Genomic DNA, 24,074 nt, shown 5'->3' with positions numbered 1-24,074 from the left:
AGGGGCGGGTACAGAAAAAGGTGGTCGTTTTCCTGGATCGCCCTGGCACGTGCATGCCTGGGTCATTTCTCCAAGCCTTCATGCTGGACAGCCAACCAAATGCGTCGGCTTTCCTTCCGCAACGCAGCGCCAATAAGGCTTAAATAGGTTCGCAAACGCACGAGACAAAAGCTGACTTTGGAGCTCGAGACCATACGGAGTATTGTTTGCCCCTTATTCGCTGTCAACATAACAGTCCTTTTTTGAGTCTAGAGACGACTTTTAAGCATCGACCTCAATCTCTGGGAATGATCTTTGTCGGCCCGGATGGCAGCATGCTAGCATCATCTAACATTCAAGCCAGCGTACGTACTCATTAGATAGTCCAGAAGCTTACTCAGGCACTCTAACGGCGCAGGAAGCACTCCATTATTTTCTGGCTAGGCACGATCTGTCGTGCGTTTCGACATCAGAGTAAAGTGCCTATTTTCGGATACCAGGACACCTTCCCTGGCACACGGCTGTGTGATCTTAATGCATGATGTAGTGACTATATGTCTGCTTAAACTGCTGAAGAATAAGCTTATCGCACTATACAAGCTTGAAGAACACCGGAGCAGTCTTGCTTCGAAGTAACAGGCCGGCAGTGGCGGAAGAAGCTCATCTAAGTTGGTATACTGTGCTTGAAGCTAGCTGCGGCCCGTCTTCCGCACGAAATGTGCAGAACCCGGCCATATATATATAGCGACTCAAGACTAACTTGCTGGCTCCCTACCAGAAACCTCTTTTTCAACCACAAATCAAAACTTTCCTGCTCACATGAAGACAGGCTCATAATATTCTTACGATGAGACCTCTTGGATATTGTCTCTGATACAATTATCATCAATGTGCTCCTAGACGTTGTTGGCTCAGCGCAGTGCAAGCAAGGAACTCTTGCGCTTTGGCCCTGTCTTAGATGTACTTCTCCAAGCTCCATCACATCAAGCTAACCACGATTATAGTTTTCAACCGATTTTCTGATGCAGAACTTTCATGATACTGGGAGATGCCGAAGACTTGCAGAGATTTGGCATAGTTTGAAGCCATAAAACGCAGAGAGCATTCCATTCTTGGCCGATCGCGCTTCCATGGAGAGAAGTGCACAATCTGATGCTACCATGTCATAGAGTGAGGATTAAGCGCTTCCAGTAGGCAAACATTCAATCGAACGCTAAAATAAGCGCGATCAATGGCAAAGTGACATTGCATGTCCATCTCCTCCGGTATCGTGCACTTTGTCAATTTGGTTCAGAACCCGGAAGATAGGACTGCACGTGTAAAAAAAAAAAGAAAACAGAAAAAAATAAAAAACAAATTCAAACACGATGTCCTAAGTGTGTTTTAATAACTTCAGTCGTGTACAAAGGAAGCCTAATGCGAAGCGGCGCAGTTCTTCAACATCTTAGCTCACTCTTGGGAAACTCTGCTCATTCTACCCAACTTCACATCATTGAGCACCTTACATACCCAGACACAAGCTCCCTGAAACAACCGATATCATGAAAACACACAAAGCATCGGACCAACATCCCAAACAGGCCAAATTTGGTCAATCCCAGTGGCGGTTGTTCTTGAACCCAGGCGAGATACGCGCGCCAGCCCTTAACATCTTGCAGAGGATTCTGTTTTCATCCAGATGGTGGTACTGTATGCCATATCGAGGCCTGACATGTCATCTTGGCGCAGCATGTGTCACAGCTGCACCATACTGCGACCCATGCAGATTGTATTTGGGTTGGTTTGATGGATCTTAATTCGGCACCGCCGCCTCGGGCCGCATCATCCCTCGCCGCAGGCAGGAGAGTACCAAAGCCGGGGATTTTCCTAAGTTTTCGATACCGCTGTGTACCTACGCCGCTGGCATGAGAGGGAACATCTTCGCTCTGCCGACGTGCGGCTCGGCTTATTCCATCTTCGCTTATATGATCCCTCTTGTCCCCACCCGTCACAATGGTTCATACGACGAGCGACTCTTCGGTTCCATGGCACCGGAAAGCTTGAGGTGTATGACGAGCCCTTGTTGAAGCCGCAAGTCAGTCCACATCACGACTGACAGCAAAGCACTTCTACACGTCGGGCCATCTCCGTTTTTTTTCGTCTCTTACCCTCTTCCTCCACATCAACCAACTTAAGGGAATTTACTGCCAATCCTCGCTTTTCCTCACAGAAGCTAAACAACGTCACCTCGACACCTTCTGACCCCTTGCCTATCATTGCTATCATCGCCATCACGATCGGGGCAACCCGGCTTGTGTTTGGGTTGATCTGTCTGGTCATCGCCTGGCACAGTCGGAAAGCAAGATTTCACAGGAAAAGCAACATGTGCCCGAAACACTCAGACTATCAGAGCGTGAGAGCAAATACCCCGCTCTCGAGGCCTCCCTCGCCGAGCAGTCTTTCCTCGCTCGATACTCAAGCACTTCTCGACCTTAGTCTCGCCGTCGAGGAGGATCTCCAGGACACTAGTCTTGTCCAGACCCAACCTTTAAAGCAGGTTGTCCAAACTCAGTCACCGGTCCCCAAGGAGTCCAAGGACCGTCGAAGCGTTGACACGATCTTTGCTTTACGCTGGTATTACAATCACGGTCCTAATCGCAGGTCACAAGGAGCTTTTCTTCCCGAGCTTCCGGCAACTTCCCCTTTGGAACAGCATGTGTCATATCCCCTACTAATACCACCGCCGCAGCCACTGGAGGCATCACTTTCGCCGCCTACACCACCACCGGAACAGCACATCTCTATATCAGCTGCTTTCGAGCCTCAAATCGCCGAACTACCTGGCTCTGTGCCACCCACGGCTGTCTTATGTGCCCCTAAGTCACCTGCTTCAGACCTTCCAGAACGGCAACCTTCAGGACAGACTTCTCTTTCTGATCTTCAGGTTCGCCTGAGCAAACTAAGCAAGTCAACTCCATCATCCAGTAAGAGGACAACAGCAAAAACAAAAACGATTCCATGGACAACAAAAACGTGTCGGGCGATCTACCTCAACCCAGCTGAAGAGCCATGGGTCAGCTCACCTCCCCCGAATATCCCTTTGCCCCCTACCCCTCCAGTTCCTCGGCCATTAAGTCGCACACGTGTCCCTCCAAGGACATCCTCCCTTTCGGCAAAACATTGGTCACAACATCGGGTTTCGTCTTCGCCGCCGCAGGCTGGTCGGACAAGGCCGATCTTCTCACTCTTTCCACAGTCGCCTAGGCACATGGGATCACCCAGGACAAGCCCCAAGGTTGAGGGCGTGGCAAAGTTCGAGGAGATCCAGGGGCAAGAGGAGCAGCACCAGAGTCAATCAACTCCCCAGCACAAGGAGCAGACTCAGACTCAGGGTAAGGCCAACAAGACTCAAGCGCTGCCCCCCGACAAGGCAGCGGGCGCGTCTTTCTCTGCTGCCGCGACATTCACGACACTCAACCGCAAGCAGCCCCTAGCACCCATCAAAGTGGTGCCTAGCACTTCCCGTTCTTCGTCTCAAACTCGCCCTTCTTCATCCACTCAATCCAACCAGGTCGGCGCCAACACCACCAAGGCAGCACGCACGTTACCACCCGTAATTTTGTCCCCATACCCTATGAGCGCTCCCCTCCCCACGATTATACCCCTCGCTTCCCCTAACCAAACCACCACTGCGCCCGGCCCAGAGCCAAGCCCCAGGCATGATATTTCCTTAGATCTCAGCTCCGGCCTAGTGGTAGTCAGCCTCGGCCTTGGACTCGGCCTAGACCTAGGGCAAGTCACCTCCGCCCTGGCCCCCTCCACAGTCCCTTCCTCAGCTCCCGCTACCCGCTCCCAGTTCCCTCTCAATCCCTGCCCTAATCTCACATCATCAAATCCCCCTAGAACCCCGCAATCAACCCCCGGCCCAAACCCCAACTTCGCCCCCCTCACGCCCTCCGCAGCCGCGGCGGCTGGGATTAACCTCAACTTTGCGCCGCCGCCGAAAATTTCAGCAGGCCCTTCAGGAACGGGTCTTGAGAGAGGGGGGTTGGTTGAGTGGACGAGGAGACGGTATGGGTCGTTTCCGGGGAAGTGGTGGGGGACTGGGAGCGGAGGGAGGAGGTCGCTTACGTTATTGTCTTTTGGGGGGTGATCATGAAGGGAATGTATCCTATCTACTTGGATGTTTTTGTGGCTAGTTGGTTGTTGGTTATGGATTCCATGATTGTCTTTTGTTTGCACGTACGAATACCTGTTGTATGTTTAACTGACTTGGGCTGGAAGATTGGAGCAACAGCACTTGGGAGGACTGGGACGGTGGACGGTGGTTTGTGTCTTGGAGAAACATGGGAAGAGGGATAGATGGCTAGCGAGCTTGGGGGGCAACTCCCGCTTTGTGCAATAAAAGACTGTAACGACACTTTCTGTACGTATTATTCAAGTAGATTCATAAATGCAAACCGAGCAAGAACAAGGTTCAACAACATGGTTTGGGAGATGAACGTTGTGCGCAAAGTACGCACGGACCTGCACCTGGAGGGGCGTGGTGTGGGTTGACCGGCTAGAAGGTAGGTGATATCTTGATCGACCGCTCGGTCCATTAAAAGTGGGTCCAACTGCCGTGAGATGGACCCCAAGCCGGCCGAAACCTACGCCAAGGCTCACCGTTCCACAAAAAGTGCCTCACCACAGCTACTGTGTAAGACGTGACTCAGAGCAAATTTTCACCATTACACTCATTTATAAAGTCATGCTCCATACCATCAGCTCGACAGCAGTTGAAGCTGCGTGGCGCAGCGGAAGCGCGCCGGGCTCATAACCCGGAGGTCACTCGATCGAAACGAGTCGCAGCTAGTCATTTTTCGCTTTTTATTTTGCATTACGGCTTCACATGCCAAGTTCCCTAGATTGTGTTACAAGACCATGAAAGTGCTTATCATACATGGTTGGGCTATATCTTGTCAAATACGTTCGCGAGAAGGTATGCATATGTTGCGATCATCCACCGAGACCATGACGCCACCTAAGTGCTCTTAATCTCCCTACCAAACACAAATCCCAGAGCTCAATCCCTCAAGTACACTCGGACTCAAAACAATCGGAATGGCGCCGTCCCCTCCTGTACGGAGGAGCCCTGAATCCGATAAAGGGCTTCCTACCCTTGACCAAGGCGGCAGTGAGCCCGGTGGAGGGGAATACCATGAGCTCGTGTTTGCGAGCTGATCTAGGTCTTCCGGACAACATCCTTGGATGATAATTGGAATCGTCGCGGCGTCTTCGGATATGTTGTTGCTGAATGGTGTCCTGATAAGAGAGGGAGAGAAAAGTGATAGTGCTAGAACTGCAGAGTCTGTCACGAGAGACAGCTTTGGCCGCGCCGAGAGAGCGTTGCTCCTTGGGCTAGGAGTCTCGAGATTCCGCTGACCGTTGATATTCATATTCGCTTGCTGAGCAGTGGCGTGGGTGTGTCCTCCAGCAGATGATCTCGAGTTGCTGGGCGGTAGAGTGGGCGAGTCCACTCCCCGACCACTCCCTTCACTATTTGCCGATGGCCTCCGTGGCTCAGCTCCCGGCCGGTGATTAGTCTCCTCAGCTTCGCTATCCTCATCCTCCACCGAAGTCGTAGATCGGGTAACGAGTTCCCCCATCGGCAAATCCCGCGTGTCCACGACCAACAGTTCCTCCACATTGCGGCCAAGGATCCCGTAGATAACCACCTCGCCGTTCTTGATACCCAGAACAGTGCTTGTGCCGGCGTATGTGGCGTCATCCTCGATACCACAGCGATTGCTGAATACGACGATGGTCTCGTCACCGCTCTTGTCATGTAGCACGGGAGTTAGCCGCTGGACCCAGTAGCTTAATGTCGACAAATCGGGCTTGTCTGGCATTGAGAGAAACTTTGTGCGGTCGTCGTTCGTCAGCCACGCCATCGATAAGATTACCAGGTTGGGGCGTAAACGCTGAACGTGAAAGCCGAATTCGTAAGCATCCCAAGGCGCTTCGAATTTGTACGGGCTGTACTGGTTAGCACTGTGGTAACTAGTGGTGGGAGTGTGAATCTCACTTGATATCCATGCCTGAATGAGAGAATTAGCCAAGTATTCAACAGACAAGTAAGGTAAAACATACAAATTCCCATAGCAACCTGGCCGAAATTACCCAGTGGCCCACGGAAGAAGCCCTGGCCCTCCCGTGCCCAAGTCTCGTCGGTGTAGTACAAAAAAGACTTGCGATAGTTCGCCAGTGTCTCACCCTGGCTGTTAACGACTACAAGAGAGTTATAGTACTCTCTCTCGAATCCTTCAACCTTTTCGGGATACCCAACAGCGACAGTGCAGCCGTACTCACGGGCCTTTTCACGAGCCCATTGAGCACTGGGACCTGCTGTTGTAGGCTCAAGATGAGGCTCGATGTGCTCGCGAGACTTGAAGTTGTAACCTATCGGAATCAGTCAAGGTCCCAGCTCAGCTCATACAACATGCACATTCAGCGACAAAATCGTAAAACACATGCTTACCGCTCAAAGCCATCTCGGGGAGCACAAGCAAATCCAGGCTCTGGAGGTCCTCAGGGTCGGCTCGCGCAAGAATAGCTTCAGCTCGGGATTTGTTACTTTCAAACTCGCCTACCCGGGGCGCGAACTGAAGACAGCCGATTCTCATCCTGGCCGTCCGAAGCGATTGGCAGTAAACCTGGAGACCGGGAACATTTAGCCACGGGGAGCCAGCAGCATAAGGCGGACCGACTGGGTTCAAAGTTCCCTCACTGATTCTTACGGTTTACTTGCCGCCTTTATAAACTGACAGCGGAAGCTCAAAAAATAGATAAATGGTTTCAGGGTAGTACTTCATTATTTATTGATGTTAAGTCAGCTCGGAGGATATTTTTGTCGCCTGTCTGCACAATTTAAACGAGGGAGGGGCCTTGACTGGCTCGCCCGCATGGCACAGTAGGTTCTTGCAGCTTGCCCCCTCATCGAACAGAACAAACCCAGGAAAACCCTGGTGCTTACTGTGGCCTGTGCACCCTAAAATGCAGACCCGTTTAAGCCAGGTGGTATGATGATTTAGGCTCTGATTGGAACAACCTACTTTAGCTGGATCACCTCTACTTCACCTGCACCCCCTTAACGTGCTGCGACCATTCTTAGACGCTGACTGTTCTATTTTCTATCCAGAAAAGCTAGCTGTGGAACAAACAGACTTTCTTCTATTACTGTAGCTTCGAGACACTGGAAAGAGAAGACTTTGGAGAGCAGCCAGTGTTCAAAGAGCCCGAGTGCTGTCCGTTGATTACGGGCCGCCAACCTTTGACCTCTGAGATTCAAAGGCAACCTCATAACTCATTCCAGCTGATAATGTTACACATCACTTAAATCAGCCAGAGAAGATAGATATCATGCACAGCCTGAGTAATAAACAGGCTCCTTTCGTGAGTTTCCCAAATACAAGGCTTTGTTGACGTGGTCGAACCCAAACCAAGCACTTGTTCCATTTCTCGGGCTATGGAACAGATATTGTTAGTCAAGTTTAATCCATAAGTTTCCCGAAGACTTACTAGCACACGGTCATCACTGCGCTATCGGCCCTGCCGTTGTATCCCCATGAAATGGTGAAGTCTCTGCCACACGCCTTGCCATACCAGCTCTCTCGGGGGTCTGTGCCACGGATGGCAAGGGAACAATGCGTCTCTGCACCGACGTTGTCGATGATGCTAAACGAGATATCGGTCGCGTTGAGGCTGAGGTCGGGGACTGCAGACATCCCTAGTCAGCTTACTCAACCATTCAAGGGCAACTCAAGGGATAAGGGAGAGGCAACTTACACCTGGTCAATCCTTTGACCTGCCACATCCTCCCTTCGACCTTCTTCCACTCCTGAACATCCAGCGCCATCACTTTGATTGCGTGCTCCCCCTCATTGACATTATCATTATCCCTTTTGATTTTCCCCTCAAAACCCCAAACCTCAACTCCCCTTTCGAAGGTCCCAACCTTCAATGCCTTGGCCTTCTTCGCCTCTTTGGCAGTCACCCCGCTCTCCAGCTCCTCCTCAGGATATCCAAAGAAGGCATACGCATCCCTCTTCCGATCGGTTGGTACAATCGTCCAGAAATTGCCCACCCTATCATAACCTCCGTTGACCACAAACCGAGGCTGGCTGTCCGGTTGCGACGGCTGCTCTACGAGCCGACTTTCCCAGCAATCCACGGCCTTGAAGGAGGTCTCGTTCGCCAGGAGATTGGGCGGGTTATCCTCAGGAAAGGCACCAGCTTTTACGGAAAAGCCGCATTCAGAACCGACCTTAGTCTCTGCGTTCGGATCGGTTGTGTTCGGAAAATACTCGATGCTGATGTCTAGGGAGTATTGACAAGACTTGCCGTCAGCATCGCATGTACGCGTAAGAGATCGCAACGTCCATTCACCCAGAACCTCTGCAGTTGTGAAGGGGAGGTGAACTACGTGGAAGAGAAGGGACAGAATGAACCGCATTGCTTCTGAGTCTTGATAAGTAAGCCGGTGAAATAGCCTGTTTCCAAAAGTAAGTGGCCAGAATGTCCAGGTGCTGCTGTATGGCAAGAGATCGATTATCGAGCATCCATGTCACTGTTGCTCTACCCTTCGTACCATCGGCCTTGAGGGGTGGAAGCACCGGGCAGTTTTATACTTCCCAAATCATGTTGGGGCCAGCATGTTTGACGAACATCTCGCCCCCAGAACGGCTTGGAATGTGCGGTGTCTCGCCATGTCTTTCCATCACCGTCCCTCCCTTCACCGCTCGTATTGTTATCCACGCAAGTGGAACGGGCAACAGCTGGGATACAATCGATCAAGCTTGATGGGAGACGGCCCGTGTCATCAACCTGTCACGATGTGTCAGGCTGTCAAACCGAGTTGCCAGGCTGTCTCGGCTCCAGGTACCTGGGTCAATGTAGCTTTCCATGCGTCATGATCAAACAACCCCGATTATTCGCCGGATCTCAGAGACAAAAGACACGCTTATCCCTTAATAGCCTTGGGTAAGGTGTTTACTGTATGACTCAGGGCTGTCCCAGTCTCCGACTGGCTGGGATGGTGAGCAGCAAGACACGCCTTGTTGTGCACGGCCTCCCTGCTCATCTGATGGAAATACAAACATTCTGGTGACATTTTCATCATACGACAAGCCAGAGTTGGTATGTTGCACCTGATAAAGTCGCAGTTGCAGCTTGGAACGTGATCGATTCTTTTGCTGGGACAAATACCGGAGTTAAGCTTCAGGAACTAAGTAGTCGTAGTCGGCAACTCAGGCAGTTAAAACGTCCAAGACCTGATCTTGCGGAAATGACTCTCCCTGAGACATCACCTTCATTTAAAGCTAGGTATTGCGTGATCATCTCATGCTGTCATCCAGCTGTTTGTATGTTGTCGTCACTCCAAGAGGAGCAATCAGGACAAGCTGAATTCACATTGTCCTTGACTTGAGTGACCACTCTGATCGTGTACAGCCTCGATTGTCACCTGAATACCGCAATAGGACAGCACAGGACGCAATCCAGAGCTGAGATACACAAGGTGCAGTGTGTCTGTTGCGGCCGCTGTGAGAGTTAGGGCCAACGGGACAGGGTAGCCTCTGTGACCTTCGCCCGCGGACAGTGGGGTGAAGCGATACGGACGACAACTCGGCATGCCCTGTGCCGCAAAGCTCCTCTCGTCCGCCTCATCAGCGACCGACGGCGAGAATGCCGTGGCAGACCGAGAAGTGTAGGATTTAAATCAAGGTCTGCCGGCCAATCAGAGATCTGTCATGGATGCTAACGAGGGTCGAGTTGGGGTTATGTCGCACAGAGGAAAGCGGGGTTCTTGTGAAAATGCTTTTTCCCGGACGGATTGGACGCCCATGTCTTCTGTTCGGGCCGTTGAACCCAACTGTTCCTGAGCTGACGGTCTCCCGTCATGGCCGCAGGAGAGGCAGGCAAACAAATGACATGAACGCGGGAAGCCTGATGAGGCAAAAAAAAACAAAAAAAGATCATGACTTGCCTGCCAGTCGTCAGCCAGCGAAGGTTCAGGCGGGGAAACGCGGGAAGGACGCTCCCGGCAGGATGGTACTTAGCGCCCGACGCTACCCTCCATACCTGATGGCTTGCTGATAAGATGCTGCATGGCGTTGTCACAAGCTCTGGGTTGGATATTCTCTCACGTTAATGATAACCCTTCCCCAAGGAGGGAAATTCGGTGATCGAACTTGGGAAAATGCTTTGAGTCTTGAAATGTCAAGTTTGAGACCATCGACGAATACAATTCTAGGAAGTGCTTTGACAGGTTGAGACATGCTCCCAACCCAGATGGTCTGGCCTTTCGATGATGGAGGGTAGACACAGGGTTTCAATGTTCGACGAGCACTGTCGTCGCCAATGCTCTCCTGGCACCTTGCAAGTGTCCTTGTCGCGATCAGGGCTGATGAATATGTTTTTGAATTCCAGAGTTCTGCGGTATCTTTCAATAACGAGGCCAAAACCTAGCAATCAACCTTTCGTTGTTCGCAACGATCAGCAGTGCTGCTGCCATTAGGCAATCCCAGTAAGAGACAAACACGGAAACGGCCTGCGTGGCAGAAAGGTTTATCACATCTTAGCTTTCGACTCGAGCTCAGGCGGAAGGACGGGAAGACACATGCGCATTTTCCTGATGCAGTAGAGAAAGCCAGGTGACCTGGTCCTTGTACTGCTGCGCTGCGTGTTGCACCGTTCACGATGAAAGATGGAGGAGGGCGACGCGAAGAGAACGGTGCGAAGCTTTCGCTAACCCGTGGGGTGGGTCCCGTTTGGTAGGATGATCTTTTTGCTGAGTTGAAAGACAGCAATGGCTTGGAGAGGGGCAGTTCCAACCATCCGACCGCGATCCAAAATCCACCACAAAAGTCCCTTGCCAAGCTCCGCCGCAGGTTGCTGCACGCTTCTGCGGGTCCTCGTGGTTCTTGTCGCAGACCTTGTCATCGACCCTCGCTTGTCCAGCCAGCGAGAGACGCCGACGGCACTTCCCATGATCTCCCGCATCGGTCATTCAACGGTCGCACGCCGCTGTTTACGCGCCAACCATATAAGTTTGCAAACCCTGTGCAGCCTGTGATTGGTTGGCTTCCCTCAGGGCCTGCTCACGAACTCTCCAGCAACTGCCTCTCTGGGCACCCTCCACACTCCCCCATGGCTCATCTTTGCCTTGCTTGCGCCCATCTCGCTTGCGTCTGTTATTCCCTTTGATCGGTCCCGCTATGTAGCCCCCATGGTACACTGATCTGTGCCAACCGTCGAGGAAAACCTCACCTTGCACCCCTTGCCTTGCCCCTACCGACAGGCACCTTAATCGGAGCGCGGGCAGGTCGACGGGAGAGGAAGCCTTGTCTTGCATCGAACCCAGTGCGACCTGACTTGAGGAATAGCCAGACGCTAGGTTGATACTGAGACATAGGACGTCGGGGTTGGGGAAGATTGTAGATTTAGTCCCCAATAAGTAACCTTACCTATCTGGCTGTTCTTGAAGGGTTTACAATGGATGAACTGGCCAATATTTCTCGACGTAGGAGACGTCTCCATCGATTCTAATTACCGCGGATGCCCACATACAGCTATGCTAGTTCATCCAAATAAGCAGGCATATTGTGTGACCCTAACCACACTAAGCCTACTACAGATGGCGAACAGAACCAACTGCATGACGGATAGATTGCACACTGTATCTCTCAGCCTGCACGGCAGAGTATTCCTGCAGTGCTTTGCCGTAGACAAGCGTAGTGGCTTGTTTGCTTGCTTGCTCGCTAGCTGGCTTGTTGTCTTCCCGATCAACTCCAGCTACCGCCTTACTGGAGGTATACGGGTTAGATTATATTTCAACCCAGACTCCTCCCTACCTGCTCAAGCCCCATGTCTGGTTTTCTGGTGCTTCTCGGCAATCAATTGTGGTGCTTTGCACCACTTGCTTTGGGACGTCTGAGTAGGCCCGGCCTTTGGGAGGAGCATTTCAAACGATCCGATGAGGAGCTAACCTAACCCATGGCCCCTCCTATTCCTCCTCGGGTGCTACCCCGGGACTCCGAGTCCGGTGGTAAGAGCCTCTCGTCCGGCGCTATCGTCGGGATTGCTATCGTCGCCGGTGCTTTGTCCGTGGGAGCTATTGCCCTGTTCTACTGGCATTGGCGCCGACAGCGTCGGTTTGACCTGGAAGATGCTTCCACGCGAGACAGCTTCGACGAGCCAATGTCACCATCAGCTATCCCTCCGAACGTTGCGTATACCCTGGACTACAAGATGGACCAGCAGAATTATGGAGGCGGCGACCAAGAATCTTCGTGCACTTACTCCCCCGAAAAGAGCATTTATACAATCTCGCCGTTGGGAGCACCACCTGTGCCAAGTGCGATGCCTACACATCCAGCTTATATCCCACGAGCACTGGTCAGGGGCTCAACGAGCCCAAGCCATCGATCATCCTCAACGACAGCAGTTGCTAGCTCGCCTCCAATACCATCACATTCCTTGAAGATAAGGCCCGACGACCCGTTCGTCCCGGCCTATCTCAAGGTGGCACAAGAACAAACCGACCAATCCCAAATCACGAGCTCTTCGACCTCAGCAACGCCGCAAAGCCTGATAGAAGAGCAGCTACAACGCCAAACTCAATCCCCTGACTCTGGCTCGTACTCGTCAGGTCTTCCTCTTCATCCAAGCCAACGTCAATCCGGAACACCAAGTCCCGAATCCAAGGAGCAGCATCACCCACGCAAGAAAGTCCCCCCACGCCTGATTCTCTCCAGCTCAACCTTCACAGCCGCAAATGCGCCAAAGACCGTTATCGAAGTCTCGGTGCCAGGGGTAGGAAACACCATGTCCTCAACAACAGCGTCGACCCCAGCATCCCCCAACGACGCCACAGCTGCCTTTATAACCGCGGCTGCCTTAAGCAGAAGCAGCACCGGACTGGCCCTTCAACCTCTACTTCCCTTCCCCGTCCTCCTTATCGATAAACCCTTACTCGGCAAAGAGAACACAACCATCAGCGGCCCACTAGCCTTCCCACAACACTACATCCCACCACCCCGCTCACCCCCTTCAACAGGCTTCTCCCAAACCTTCTTTTCCAACAAAAAGTCCAAAGCCAAGAAGAGCAAGCGGCGGTGTAGGAGCCGATCAGGCTGGAAGGGGAAACGCGATTCAGTCGCCACGTTGGACGGGGCGACAGACGCGGATGAGGAGGATGAGGTGGATGACGAAGAGCAGGAGAGCAGCCGGCACCATCATAGGATGGCGTTCAAGAGTCGGCTGGAACATCAAAGTGCGCACGAGAAGGGCAAGGATAGAGACAGGAAAGAAAAAAAGAGGAATAGCGGGAACCGATACTATGCAGAAGTTGAAATTGGGAATGGAAACGACATTTGGTAGGGGACTGCTCGGCAATTTTGTTATCGGAGATTTGGCGTACGGCGAACAGGAGTTCAGACAGTTAATGGGCGGACTCTGGTTTAAGCTGGATTGTCTAGAGTTCGGAGTTCTTTGCGGCTGGTCTCATGTTGATGCTTCGATGCTGAGAATTAAGGCGCATCTAAGAAACCTTTTTGCATTACTGAGTCGTTGGTGTGATGAGGCTGGACCTGTGACAGCAATATCCCCAACTGGGACCAAAGTTCATGTCGTGTAGAATATTACGTATGCATTATGGTAGTAGAGTGGAAAACAGAGCTTCATAACAGCCACATTCTTCAATCACCACCCAAGCGACGTCCAGGACCTCTTGTCTTCCACGACTCAGGCAAAACCGAACCGGTTAACGCTCCGGTAGAGCGGCCGGATGCCCTGCTGTTTGCTTCTTGGCCTGAACGACTAATAATAAATCCGTAGTCGCGCAACAACTGGGTAAACCAGCCTAGGAATCCAGGAGTTGGCCACAGGTTCCGGCCACCACCAAACTCCGGCCACAGGCGTGTCAGGAAGTCGTGCAGATGGGCGGCTAGGAGACCAAGGATTTGCACGTGGACATGCCCACCCCCAAACATGAAATCGGTCAAGATCATACAAAACGGCAGAGCTTGAGCGGGTACAGGCAAGACAAGCCAGGTAACCTTGGCGCCGCGCTTGTCCTGGCATGCGGTGTAGGCTAACGCGACTATGAGACCTGGGAGCAGCTGTGGGAAGCCCATCATGGCTCGATTTCCGAGCTTCATTCAAATATGATCAGCTTCAAGCGTCCAAGACCAATAGTGGTATTACGATAGCTGAAATGTAGGGAGCATGAAAACCACCCGAGTACACACGGAGATAGAAGTGCTCGAGTCATCCATATGGCATCCCACCATACCCGCACCCCAACTGACCCCGTTGGATCAGCCGACATACGAGCGGTAATCTTCCTCGATTCCAGGAACCGCGATAGTTGGGAGCGCAGCACTATGCGGGCAGATATTCGAGGTGCAAGTGATGTGGCATTGAGTGATGCGACTTTTAAGAGAAAAGGGAGAGGAACCTACCACTATGAAGCCGCAGACCGTGAGCAAATACCAGATGAGGTCCTCCCGTTTCGCGAACTTGGGATTGGCTCCTTCCAACTGGCTCAGGAACTGGTAGGCTGTTTGAGGGTCAGAAGACACTCGTCGCCAGTTGCTATTATGTAGGGCCCATACTAAAGTAGGGATCAAAAAGCATCCCAAGCATGGGGCGCGTGATCAAAAAGGTAGTGAAAAACCGCCAGATTTGGGGTGGAAATGTGAACACCTTCTCGTCCACGAACAATAGCCAGCCCAGTGGGATCAAGCGCAACATAACCCCAGCAGTGGTGATGACGATTGCAGCGGTAACTGTTCTGGCTATGGGCGGGGCGGCCCAATAAGCGTTCAGAATGTCGGACATATTTTGGGTTCTGGTGTTATGTTTGAAGAGGAAAATATGAGAACAGGGTGTTGGGAGAGGTGGTCAAGGAAAATTGTGTGGTCAAAATATTCACTAGAAGATCCCAAGGCTAGAAACCCTCAAAAAGCAAACAACATTGGGACGAAAGAAATTGGAAATGACGCGCATGTACACGAGGGGCAATGGAAGGGCAAGAATGCGGTTTCCTTCGAACACAAACAGCTGATGATGACTCGTGGCTTCTTGAAAGTTGGAAGTTGTCAAAGATTGAAACGCGACGTTTGCATCAACCGAAACTGTTTTTATGGAGATCAGTTGGGTGGAGCCAATCGCAGGGCTGCACTAGCCACACGGACCTCGGCACCGAATCTCCGATAGCTGCTCAGCCACTTCTATGGGCGCTTTTGCTTGCAACAACCCTGTGGCTGAAGCTGGAAGAAAGGAACTGAAGACCCCAGATGTTGCAAATTTACCACCCGAGCTAATTGAATTAGGAATTTAGAATGGTAAACCTATAGCGGTTGAGGCCCAGTGTATGAGTTAACTTCGTGACCTGACCATAGCGAAATATAAACATGCAGCTGTCCTGTTGTGGTAGCGGCTCAGATCTGAGCGTGACCGGCTCCGGTGTCGCTAACAATCTCCAAGCTTTCAACCCTGAAAGTGACTGGTGCTTCTTCACCCTTCGCTTTCAATCTTAGCCCAACTTGTTGCAAACCTCGTGATCAGCACTCACAGCAGCGCTTAATCAGTGGCAGTATGCTGAACCAACTTAGGCAATCACAGACGCTGCTGCGTCGCATTGGCCAAACCCAAATGCGGGCGTACTCTGCTCTCCCCAGCGGCGGCATGGCCATTCCTGCCGCCAAGAAGAAGTATGTTCCGACAACAGGCACATATCCCCTTGGTTTCCGTGCTTCGGGCACTATTGTCGGCATCAAGCCGTCTAACAAGACCAAACCTGATCTCGCGCTGTTGGCGTCGGACATACCCTGCACTGCTGCCGCGGTCTTTACCAAGAACAAGTTTCAGGCTGCGCCCGTGACGTTCAGCCGGAGCTTGTTGCAGAAGAAGGCCAACCAGGGGATCCAAGGTGTCATTATCAACTCTGGCTGCGCAAATGCAGTTACGGGAAAGGGAGGACTGGAGGATGCTGCTAAGATGGCCCGAGAAGCGGATAAGTTCCTCGGCCAACCCGACGGCACCATCGTCATGAGCACAGGAGTTATTGGTCAGCGCTTGCCCATTGAGAAGATTCTCAACAAGGTTCCCGATGCCTATAAGGCACTGGGTAGCTCCCATGATAGCTGGTTGACTGCAGCTAAGGCTATCTGCACCACCGATACCTTCCCCAAGCTCAGGTCGCGCAACTTCACCCTGCCCTCATCCCCCGGTATCGAGTACAGAATCGCCGGCATGGCCAAGGGTGCTGGCATGATCCACCCCAACATGGCTACCCTGCTGGGTGTCATCACCACCGATGCCCCCGTCTCTTCTGCAGCTCTGCCTTCCCTGCTGAAGTATGCAGTCGATCGCTCGTTCAACAGCATCACCATTGACGGTGACACATCCACCAACGACACCATCACCCTGCTGGCCAACGGCGCTGCCGGTGGCAAGGAAGTCGCCGAGGGTTCTCCGGACTACGAGGTCTTCCGTGACGTCCTGACAGACTTCTCTGCTGAGCTAGCCCAGCTGGTCGTTCGCGATGGTGAGGGTGCCACGAAGTTCGTCACCATCCGTGTGGTCGAGTCTCCTACGGAAGAGGCTGCCCGCAAGATTGCCAGCACTATTGCTCGTTCCCCTTTGGTCAAGACTGCCCTGTACGGCAAGGATGCTAACTGGTAAGTTGCCTGCTCTTATCTGCGTCAAGTCATACTGACAATTTCACTTTCAGGGGTCGTATTTTGTGTGCCACTGGCTATGCTCTCATTTCCGACCCCGGCCAGGGCGTTAATGATGTGCCCGAAATTGTTCCAGAGAAGACGAACGTCTCCTTCATTCCCACTGATGGCACCCCTGAGCTGAAGCTTCTGGTTAACGGTGAGCCGGAGCAGGTGGACGAGGTAAGAAAAATAATATAAGCTTCTAGTAATACAAGATGTGTGCTAACTCTGAATAGGAGCGCGCTTCGCAAATTCTTGAGCTTGAGGACCTCGAAATCCTGGTCAAGCTTGGAACTGGTGATAAGCAAGCTACCTATTGGACCTGTGACTACAGCCATGAATACATGTAAGTGATATTCCCTGGGGTTCACCAAAGAAGGCTCGCTGACCAGAACTTAGCACCATCAATGGTGATTATCGCACATGAATGGATCATTAAAGCATCATAATCTAGATAAATTTGGAATATAACCGTAGTTCTACAAGTCCTCCTGCAATAGAAAAAAACAGTAGATCCCGTCGAGTCAACGAACCATTTTTGGCGCACTCCACAGGGATAGGTTTCTGGTGGGCAGAAAGTTCAAGGGTTAGGGTTAAGAGATGAACTGTGGGGACCACTTTAACAGAACGCGCTTCAACGCGTCACGTCGCTTTTCGGATTCCAGGCATTTGATCTTCAGTCCTCCATAACCTTTTCTCTAACACCACCCAGTCGCAACCCAGTGACTCCCAACTTCAACTCGTGCATAAAAGACCCAAATTAAGATGCCTGCTCGCCCATTAAAACCAGAGGAAAAAGGGGAGTCGTCCACTGCTCCCCACAAGGCACTGACTGCCAACCTGAATGCAAATCCGACTTACGAGCTTCCATGGTGAGTTTAAGATGGTGTTTGCTTCCTTCATCAACACCATGCTGATAGGAAACAGGGTTGAGAAGTATAGGCCAGTTTTCCTGGATGATATAGTCGGCAACACTGAGACAATCGAGCGACTGAAGATCATCGCACGCGATGGTAACATGCCACATCTTATCATTTCAGGCATGCCGGGCATTGGCAAAACAACCAGTGTACTATGCCTGGCTCGGCAATTGCTTGGCGATGCATATAAAGAAGCTGTTCTAGAATTGAACGCCAGCGATGAACGAGGCATTGACGTGGTTCGGCAGCGCATCAAGGGCTTTGCTCAAAAGAAAGTGACGCTCCCCCCTGGGAGGCACAAGATTGTGATCCTCGATGAAGCCGACAGCATGACATCAGGTGCACAGCAGGCTCTCCGGCGGACAATGGAAATCTATTCCAACACAACACGATTCGCATTTGCGTGTAACCAGTCCAACAAGATTATCGAGCCGCTTCAATCACGCTGTGCGATTCTGCGCTATTCCAAGTTGACGGATGCTCAAATTGTCAAGCGACTCATGCAAATCATTGAGGCAGAAAAGGTTGAATACAGTGATGATGGCTTGGCAGCACTTGTGTTCACTGCCGAGGGTGACATGCGGCAGGCCATCAACAATCTGCAGTCAACAGTTGCTGGTTTCGGCTTTGTCTCGGGTGACAATGTCTTCAAAGTTGTTGACTCGCCTCACCCTATCAAGGTCCAGGCGATGATCAAGGCCTGCTATGAGGGCAAAATTGACCAAGCCCTCGACACACTACGGGAGCTGTGGGATCTGGGCTACTCTAGCCATGATATCATCAGCACTATGTTCAAGGTCACCAAGACAATTCCTACCCTAAGTGAGCATGCCAAGCTGGAGTTCATTAAAGAGATTGGCTTCACGCATATGAAGATCTTGGAGGGTGTTCAAACACTGCTGCAATTGAGTGGGTGTGTGGCCCGTTTGTGCAAGCTGAACATGGACCCTAAACTTTTCGAGACACCCAAGATTTAGCGTGCACTGGAGTAGTAAAGATACCCAATTCGAAGATCTGGTCAATTAGAGATTTGTTGTATTTAAACAAAACATGGTATGAATGGTGACAAAATGTACAAGCGCTTTGAGAAATACAGGACATTCCGCAGCAGGCTCCCACATGCCTTAGCAACTTCCAAACAACGCTCTCCTCAGATTATGCAATCACTCATCATCATCCTTGCCGTAAGTCCTCTCAAAAGCCTCCCAGTAGGCTCTCTGTTTAGCCCTCCGCCGCTCCATCTTGATCCGTTCCTCAAATGCCCTCAGCCGAGCATCAGCCTCGATCATGCTCCCCAACACCATGCCTGACATCTGGATATACCTGTTTGCCCCTGTAATCAGCGTCCCGCATTGCTACCTTCAGGCTCGTGCAGTCCGAAAAGGAACATACACCTTAAACTGGAACGTCAGGCTACGGTATACTGGCGACATGTAGTATCCGAGACCACTCAGTAGGGCCATACCGACGCCCCATTTCAAGGCGCCAGAAACGGCGCCACGGCAGGCTTCCCATGAAGCCTCGCTCGCTTCTTCGTGCTTGGAGTCGTTGAGGGATGGCATTTTGGCTGTCTTTGTTGGGTATACAATGATAGGCGGTAGGGAGGACAGATGGCGTAACACCCGCGCTCCTTCTGGGTCGTTTTAGCTGAGAGCATGACAAGAGTCGGGACTCGACGTTGGCTCACTCCTGACCTTCAAACTCAGATCCTGCCCTCAAGACCCCCGTTGATTATTTACTCTACTAATCAGATGTGAATTTTTACCGAGGGAGGCCGCCCTGCATTCATCAGGCAAGTCCAAATCGGGTCACGACAGAACTGGCGCGTCCTTGCAGAATTTGAGATGTAAGAAACCTTTCACAGCGCGTCTGGCGGAGATGGATGTTTCCTGAAAGACGCAACGAAGATTAGCGTCTTATTCGATTGTGAGACTGTAACTGCGGGGCGGATTGGGAGGGTTCGAGTCCCTGGGAGTTGGATGTGTTGTTTTGATATCCGCCAGTTAAACCAAGGTTTCGACGTCATTGAAGATCATCCCACCCCGACAGCCGGAATTGGTGGGGCTCCGTGCCGAGCCGGCAGCCGCCCCGCAAACCTACGGCAGCCGGCAAGGACGATGCCACTGCATTCATGGCATTGGGGAACTCTGTAACAATGACATTCAAAATCTTGAGTCGCAGCATGGGACAACATCTTTAGTCATATAAAAGGGGTATCTAGATGTTTTCACTGAATATCGTTCTTGAAGCCCCCTTTTTTTTGACCATTCTCTGCAACCCCTAAACCTGGCAATCCTGCTGCCGGCTTATGTTCAGTACCAAAGTTCATAAACTAACGGTGAGAATACCCAAACGGAAAACCATCAACATGCATCTAATACTAATTCTTAAACACTCAGTGTACCCTTCGTGCTTGGCACCTCCCCCTCACGCCCAGCCACCTTGCTCGTAGCCTGGCGCAGCGCAACAGCAAGCGCCTTGAAGGCGCTCTCAGCGCGGTGATGATCGTTGTCACCCCGCAGGCAGTCAACGTGCAGCGTGATACGCGCTGCCTGTGCAAAGCTCTGCAAACAGTGCGGCAGCATTTCAGTGCTCAGGTCACCAATCTTCTCCCGGCGCAAGCCCAGGTCCACGACAGCATACGGCCGGTTCGACAGGTCCACGACCGCCCGTGAGAGAGCCTCGTCCAGAGGAGCGTACGCTGAGCCGAACCGGGCCAGTCCCGTGGGTGTGCCGAGGGCCTTTGCGAAGGCGTATCCGAGGGAGATGCAGACATCCTCGGCGGTGTGGTGGTCATCGACTGTTTAAAAAAGCAGCGGTTAGCTGGATGTTGTGGAAAGCGGAGGAGGGATCGAGGAGGATAGGACGCACTCCATAGATCGCCTTTGCAGGCCAGGGCTAGACTCCAGCCAGCATGCTTCGCCAGAGCATGCAACATATGGTCAAGGAAGCCGATGCCAGTATTAATCTTGATTGTCTGGGACTTGGTCGATTGAGAGGCATGCCCCTCCGTCGCAGAGTCTACTTGCAGACGGGGGTCCGTCTCAGGGGGAAATGAGCCGCCGTCCAAGTTGATGGCGACCTGAATCTTGGTCTCATTGGTGTCACGGGCGAAGGCCGCCCACCGAGGAGCGTTCTGTTGTGAGCTCATTGTGTTTAATTTGTATGTTTCGGTGTGTGGTGTTGGAGAACAATCTTCAACTCTTCGTCAGGCTTCTCCTGGAATTTTGGATCGGCCCCGCGATCGGCGGCGCGACAAGACAGAGCAAACTTGGCGGGCGCCGTTGCCTGCCGGAAAACTCAGCCCCACCCCTGCAGGAACCCCCGGCAGCCCCACCTCTAGCATCGATAACACTTACGATAAGGGACGTTCCCAAAATTTTCGGGCATTGGATGAACCAAGTCAACCAGTCGAGGGTCAGATTGAAATCACGCCTTAGAATCACTCGCCGCCACTGAAATTTCGGGCCATAATTCCTACCTATATCAGCAACAATGGGCAAAACGCGTACAATAAAAAACAAACACGCCGAGCCGTCCAAGAAGAAGGCGAAAAAGGCTGGTGATGGCGGCGTCAAGAAAACCAAGGACCGTGCCGGGTCCAAGTCCAAAGCGAAGGTCCCTGCCATTGAGGTCAAGGGCAAGCCGAATCTCGGTCAGGATAAGAAGAAGCAGAAGCGCGTCTACTCAGAAAAGGAGCTCGGCATCCCACAGCTCAATACGGTGACCCCCGTCGGTGTAACCAAGCCGAAGGGCAAGAAGAAAGGGAAGGTGTTCGTGGATGATAGGGTGCGTTTGACCAATTCTCTGAACTAATTGTTCGTCAGGAGCCGGAAAGACTGACAACCCTTCAGGAAAGTATGAACACAATTCTTGCTATGGTCGAGGCCGAGAAGCAGGGTCAGATCGAATCCAAGATTATGCGCGCGCGTCAGCTCGAGGAGATTCGTGAGGCACGCCGCATAGAGGCCGAAAAAAAGGAGGCGGAACGCAAGGCGTTGCTTGAAAATACGAAGGAGCAGCTGCGCAAGAAGAGGAAGAAGAACAAGAAGGGTGGTGACCAGAAGAGTTCCGAGGATGAGGGACCCAGTCTCAAGGAACTCACATCCACTGGGTCGAAGGCAGTCAAGTCTAAGAAGAAGAAGAAGGTTTCGTTCGCTACGCCGGAGTAGGTATCTCGTAATTAGGTGAGATTGGTTTGGAAAGCGCATGGAGGAGCTTCACCCGATGGCGGTCACTAGTCTTTATGTCGCATGGCGGGCGTCTGGCGTTGTTGGACTGCGGTTATCAAAATCTGGGTTCTGTTGGCATTTCTGGAAGAAGATACCAACTAGAGGTTTGTATAAACAAACTCTAAAAAGTGCTATTAACAGCCTCTTTGTAAGCTATAGCTGGCACAGCACATATACAGACGGCTAATGTTTCATGTTGACAATATGTGGATCGTGATCTTGTGCAGCGCCGGCAGTCCGTCTAGAGTCTATCGCTATGCCTCGCTATCTATGATCATGTTTATTACAAATACCTGTCTAGTGTACAAGATTGCATGTAGACATGCTCGCCTAGTTAAGAGAGACCTCCAGCTTTCTTCTCACAGGATGGAACTCTCCTGCAAACTCCGACGGCTCGAAGATGCCGGTTACATCAGGCTTGATGGAATCCAGGTCGATCTCCTTTACCATTCGGTTGAGGAAGTTGCAGATCTACGTCAATCAGCAACTGTTCGTTGGTCGACGATTAATGCTGTTAGATTACTTACCGGTTTCGCATGCCATCTGCCACCCCCGACCTCAAACCAAGAAAGATGACCACCAAGAGAGGTTGTACAGAGCACGGTATATGGGTTCTGCTGGAACTCTTGATATGGGATAGCCTCACATACGGCAATCTAAGCAAGGTTTGTGTCAGCATGGCACTCTGGCTTAACAACGATATTATGGGAAACTAACTGGATCATCAAGCGCGGAAAGAGCCAGGAAGGGTATCCTAATGCCAAGAACAGCATCTGATGAAGAAGCATCGCGATAGTAAGCGTTTTCAGTAGGATAGCCCCAGGTGACAGTCCTGGAAATCACCTGTTAATTCCTCACGCTAAGCAGCATAGGTTGAAAGCAAACACATACTGGACTTCGCGATCAAACTCGTGCAAGTATGTGATGTTTTGTATCCGGTCAAAGTTCAGATTTGTATACTTAATAATTTCGTCCTTGTGTAAGTCCATGAGCCTTTTCATGTTCGCTGCAAGTGTTGTCAGTAACTGTGATGCGAGTCTCAGGATCATGGAACATGTTTGCGGAGACGTACAGCCCATAATTCGCGAATAGAGTCTTCCCAACTGTGTCCGTTGAAGGGCCTTATTGGCGAGCTCCAGGTCGAAAGGATTGCCAACGACGATCGCACCTTTCAAGGAGCAGTTTGCGCCTTCTTCACCAACATACTGTCCGTTTCCATCAGCCACCCATTCCGTTCCTGTGGAGGACGTGGGCTAAACCTACGTTCGTCAAAATATTGGCACCAAGGGAAAAGCCCAGAGCGAACAGCGGTCTATTGGGAAATGTCTTCCGCGCCCAGTTCACAACTTGCCTAACATCCCACGTCGCCCTCGCATTGTACAAAATACCGCTGGTGATCCTGCTGTTGGCGCAACCGCGGGAGTTCACCACAGCGACCTCCCAACCGCCTCCGTTCAGGATTAGTGGTGCAATCGCGTGTCTGAGATACACTTCATGAGAGCCACCAGATAGGCCATGAAGAACAATCAGCATAGGCCTGCTGTCATCTGATCCAATCTTGGCCCACTCTTCCTCAGAAAAGTACGCAGTCCTAGGCGGGAGGGTGTCATCGACTTCATCGTGAGGGGGCACAGCGAAATCGACGGCAAAAGTACCCTTATAAGTCGTATGCTCGGCATTAAAAATCTTGCGGCGGTAGTAGATGGTCGGGCCAGGGTCCTTGACAGACGTCCACATAGTCTGGACGTGACCGTTGAAAAGCAAAGGGTTAAGCTGGCATGGTGGGACGGAATCCTCGCAGATGCGACGGAGGTCGGTAAATGAGCCATCCTTCCGCTTTAAGGGAAGCGGCGAGGGGCAGTGGGTGAAAGCGATTCTGGCACGGCCGAGCCATTCCATCGTCGTCGTCGTTGTTATTGTGGCTCGGAGGTGGCGAGGGAACAGTGAGAGGCTTCCACAAGAAAGCAAGGCGCGAATATTTAACAACGTTGGAAAGTGAATAGGGGAAGAGCAGTTCGGATGAAATGAGTGACTTTTGAAGTTTGAAAATAAGTGACTATGTTTCTGGTCAAGGTAAGCAACAAGGGGGAAGATTGGACAAGCTGGGGTCTTTGGGCTCTTTCAAGACCGATAAGAGAGAGGCACGATCACAAGCAGCCAAGGAGATCCTGTGGGGTCTTGTGTAGCATTGGAAGCGA

General features: G+C 51.7%; 10 protein-coding genes and 1 non-coding gene across 11 annotated transcripts; 5 read left to right on the top strand and 6 right to left on the bottom strand.

Moving 5' to 3' along the window:
* Positions 1–2,341: 2,341 nt before the first annotated feature.
* CTHT_0066590 (uncharacterized protein) lies at positions 2,342–4,111 on the top strand (the record flags this gene model as incomplete). Its single annotated transcript, XM_006696892.1, has 2 exons — positions 2,342–2,902; positions 3,215–4,111. 2 exons carry the CDS (start codon positions 2,342–2,344, stop codon positions 4,109–4,111), a joined length of 1,458 nt encoding a protein of 485 aa, XP_006696955.1.
* A 629-nt stretch (positions 4,112–4,740) lies between these two features.
* On the top strand, positions 4,741–4,812 carry CTHT_0066580. Its single transcript has one exon. It is a non-coding gene; the product is annotated as a tRNA-Met (tRNA).
* A 219-nt stretch (positions 4,813–5,031) lies between these two features.
* CTHT_0066570 (putative N-terminal asparagine protein) lies at positions 5,032–6,623 on the bottom strand (the record flags this gene model as incomplete). The annotated part of the gene is made up of 5 exons (XM_006696891.1): positions 5,032–5,182; positions 5,323–5,976; positions 6,026–6,038; positions 6,091–6,399; positions 6,479–6,623. The coding sequence occupies 5 exons, from the start codon at positions 6,621–6,623 to the stop codon at positions 5,032–5,034; spliced, it is 1,272 nt and encodes a 423-aa protein (XP_006696954.1).
* A 734-nt stretch (positions 6,624–7,357) lies between these two features.
* Positions 7,358–8,452, bottom strand: CTHT_0066560 (uncharacterized protein; the record flags this gene model as incomplete). The annotated part of the gene is made up of 3 exons (XM_006696890.1): positions 7,358–7,463; positions 7,519–7,714; positions 7,786–8,452. The coding sequence occupies 3 exons, from the start codon at positions 8,450–8,452 to the stop codon at positions 7,358–7,360; spliced, it is 969 nt and encodes a 322-aa protein (XP_006696953.1).
* Positions 8,453–11,991: 3,539 nt separating this feature from the next.
* On the top strand, positions 11,992–13,377 carry CTHT_0066550 (uncharacterized protein; the record flags this gene model as incomplete). Its single annotated transcript, XM_006696889.1, has 1 exon — positions 11,992–13,377. The coding sequence occupies one exon, from the start codon at positions 11,992–11,994 to the stop codon at positions 13,375–13,377; it is 1,386 nt and encodes a 461-aa protein (XP_006696952.1).
* A 317-nt stretch (positions 13,378–13,694) lies between these two features.
* Positions 13,695–14,132, bottom strand: CTHT_0066540 (uncharacterized protein; the record flags this gene model as incomplete). Its single annotated transcript, XM_006696888.1, has 1 exon — positions 13,695–14,132. The coding sequence occupies one exon, from the start codon at positions 14,130–14,132 to the stop codon at positions 13,695–13,697; it is 438 nt and encodes a 145-aa protein (XP_006696951.1).
* Positions 14,133–15,413: 1,281 nt separating this feature from the next.
* On the top strand, positions 15,414–18,621 carry CTHT_0066530 (DNA replication factor C-like protein; the record flags this gene model as incomplete). The annotated part of the gene is made up of 5 exons (XM_006696887.1): positions 15,414–15,508; positions 15,615–16,682; positions 16,736–16,904; positions 16,961–17,070; positions 17,652–18,621. The coding sequence occupies 5 exons, from the start codon at positions 15,414–15,416 to the stop codon at positions 18,619–18,621; spliced, it is 2,412 nt and encodes an 803-aa protein (XP_006696950.1).
* Positions 18,622–18,807: 186 nt separating this feature from the next.
* CTHT_0066520 (uncharacterized protein) lies at positions 18,808–19,206 on the bottom strand (the record flags this gene model as incomplete). The annotated part of the gene is made up of 2 exons (XM_006696886.1): positions 18,808–18,967; positions 19,037–19,206. The coding sequence occupies 2 exons, from the start codon at positions 19,204–19,206 to the stop codon at positions 18,808–18,810; spliced, it is 330 nt and encodes a 109-aa protein (XP_006696949.1).
* An 825-nt stretch (positions 19,207–20,031) lies between these two features.
* On the bottom strand, positions 20,032–20,795 carry CTHT_0066510 (imidazoleglycerol-phosphate dehydratase-like protein; the record flags this gene model as incomplete). Its single annotated transcript, XM_006696885.1, has 2 exons — positions 20,032–20,444; positions 20,516–20,795. 2 exons carry the CDS (start codon positions 20,793–20,795, stop codon positions 20,032–20,034), a joined length of 693 nt encoding a protein of 230 aa, XP_006696948.1.
* Positions 20,796–21,139: 344 nt separating this feature from the next.
* Positions 21,140–21,816, top strand: CTHT_0066500 (60S ribosomal subunit-like protein; the record flags this gene model as incomplete). Its single annotated transcript, XM_006696884.1, has 2 exons — positions 21,140–21,433; positions 21,499–21,816. The coding sequence occupies 2 exons, from the start codon at positions 21,140–21,142 to the stop codon at positions 21,814–21,816; spliced, it is 612 nt and encodes a 203-aa protein (XP_006696947.1).
* Positions 21,817–22,206: 390 nt separating this feature from the next.
* Positions 22,207–23,775, bottom strand: CTHT_0066490 (carboxylesterase-like protein; the record flags this gene model as incomplete). Its single annotated transcript, XM_006696883.1, has 6 exons — positions 22,207–22,347; positions 22,404–22,532; positions 22,594–22,708; positions 22,768–22,882; positions 22,949–23,081; positions 23,140–23,775. 6 exons carry the CDS (start codon positions 23,773–23,775, stop codon positions 22,207–22,209), a joined length of 1,269 nt encoding a protein of 422 aa, XP_006696946.1.
* Between the last annotated feature and the right edge of the window lie 299 nt (positions 23,776–24,074).

Source organism: Thermochaetoides thermophila, assembly GCF_000221225.1.
Source record: "Thermochaetoides thermophila DSM 1495 unplaced genomic scaffold scf7180000011822, whole genome shotgun sequence".
NCBI classification, from domain to species: Eukaryota; Fungi; Ascomycota; class Sordariomycetes; order Sordariales; family Chaetomiaceae; genus Thermochaetoides; species Thermochaetoides thermophila.
This window is presented reverse-complemented; position numbering and strand designations above follow the sequence as displayed.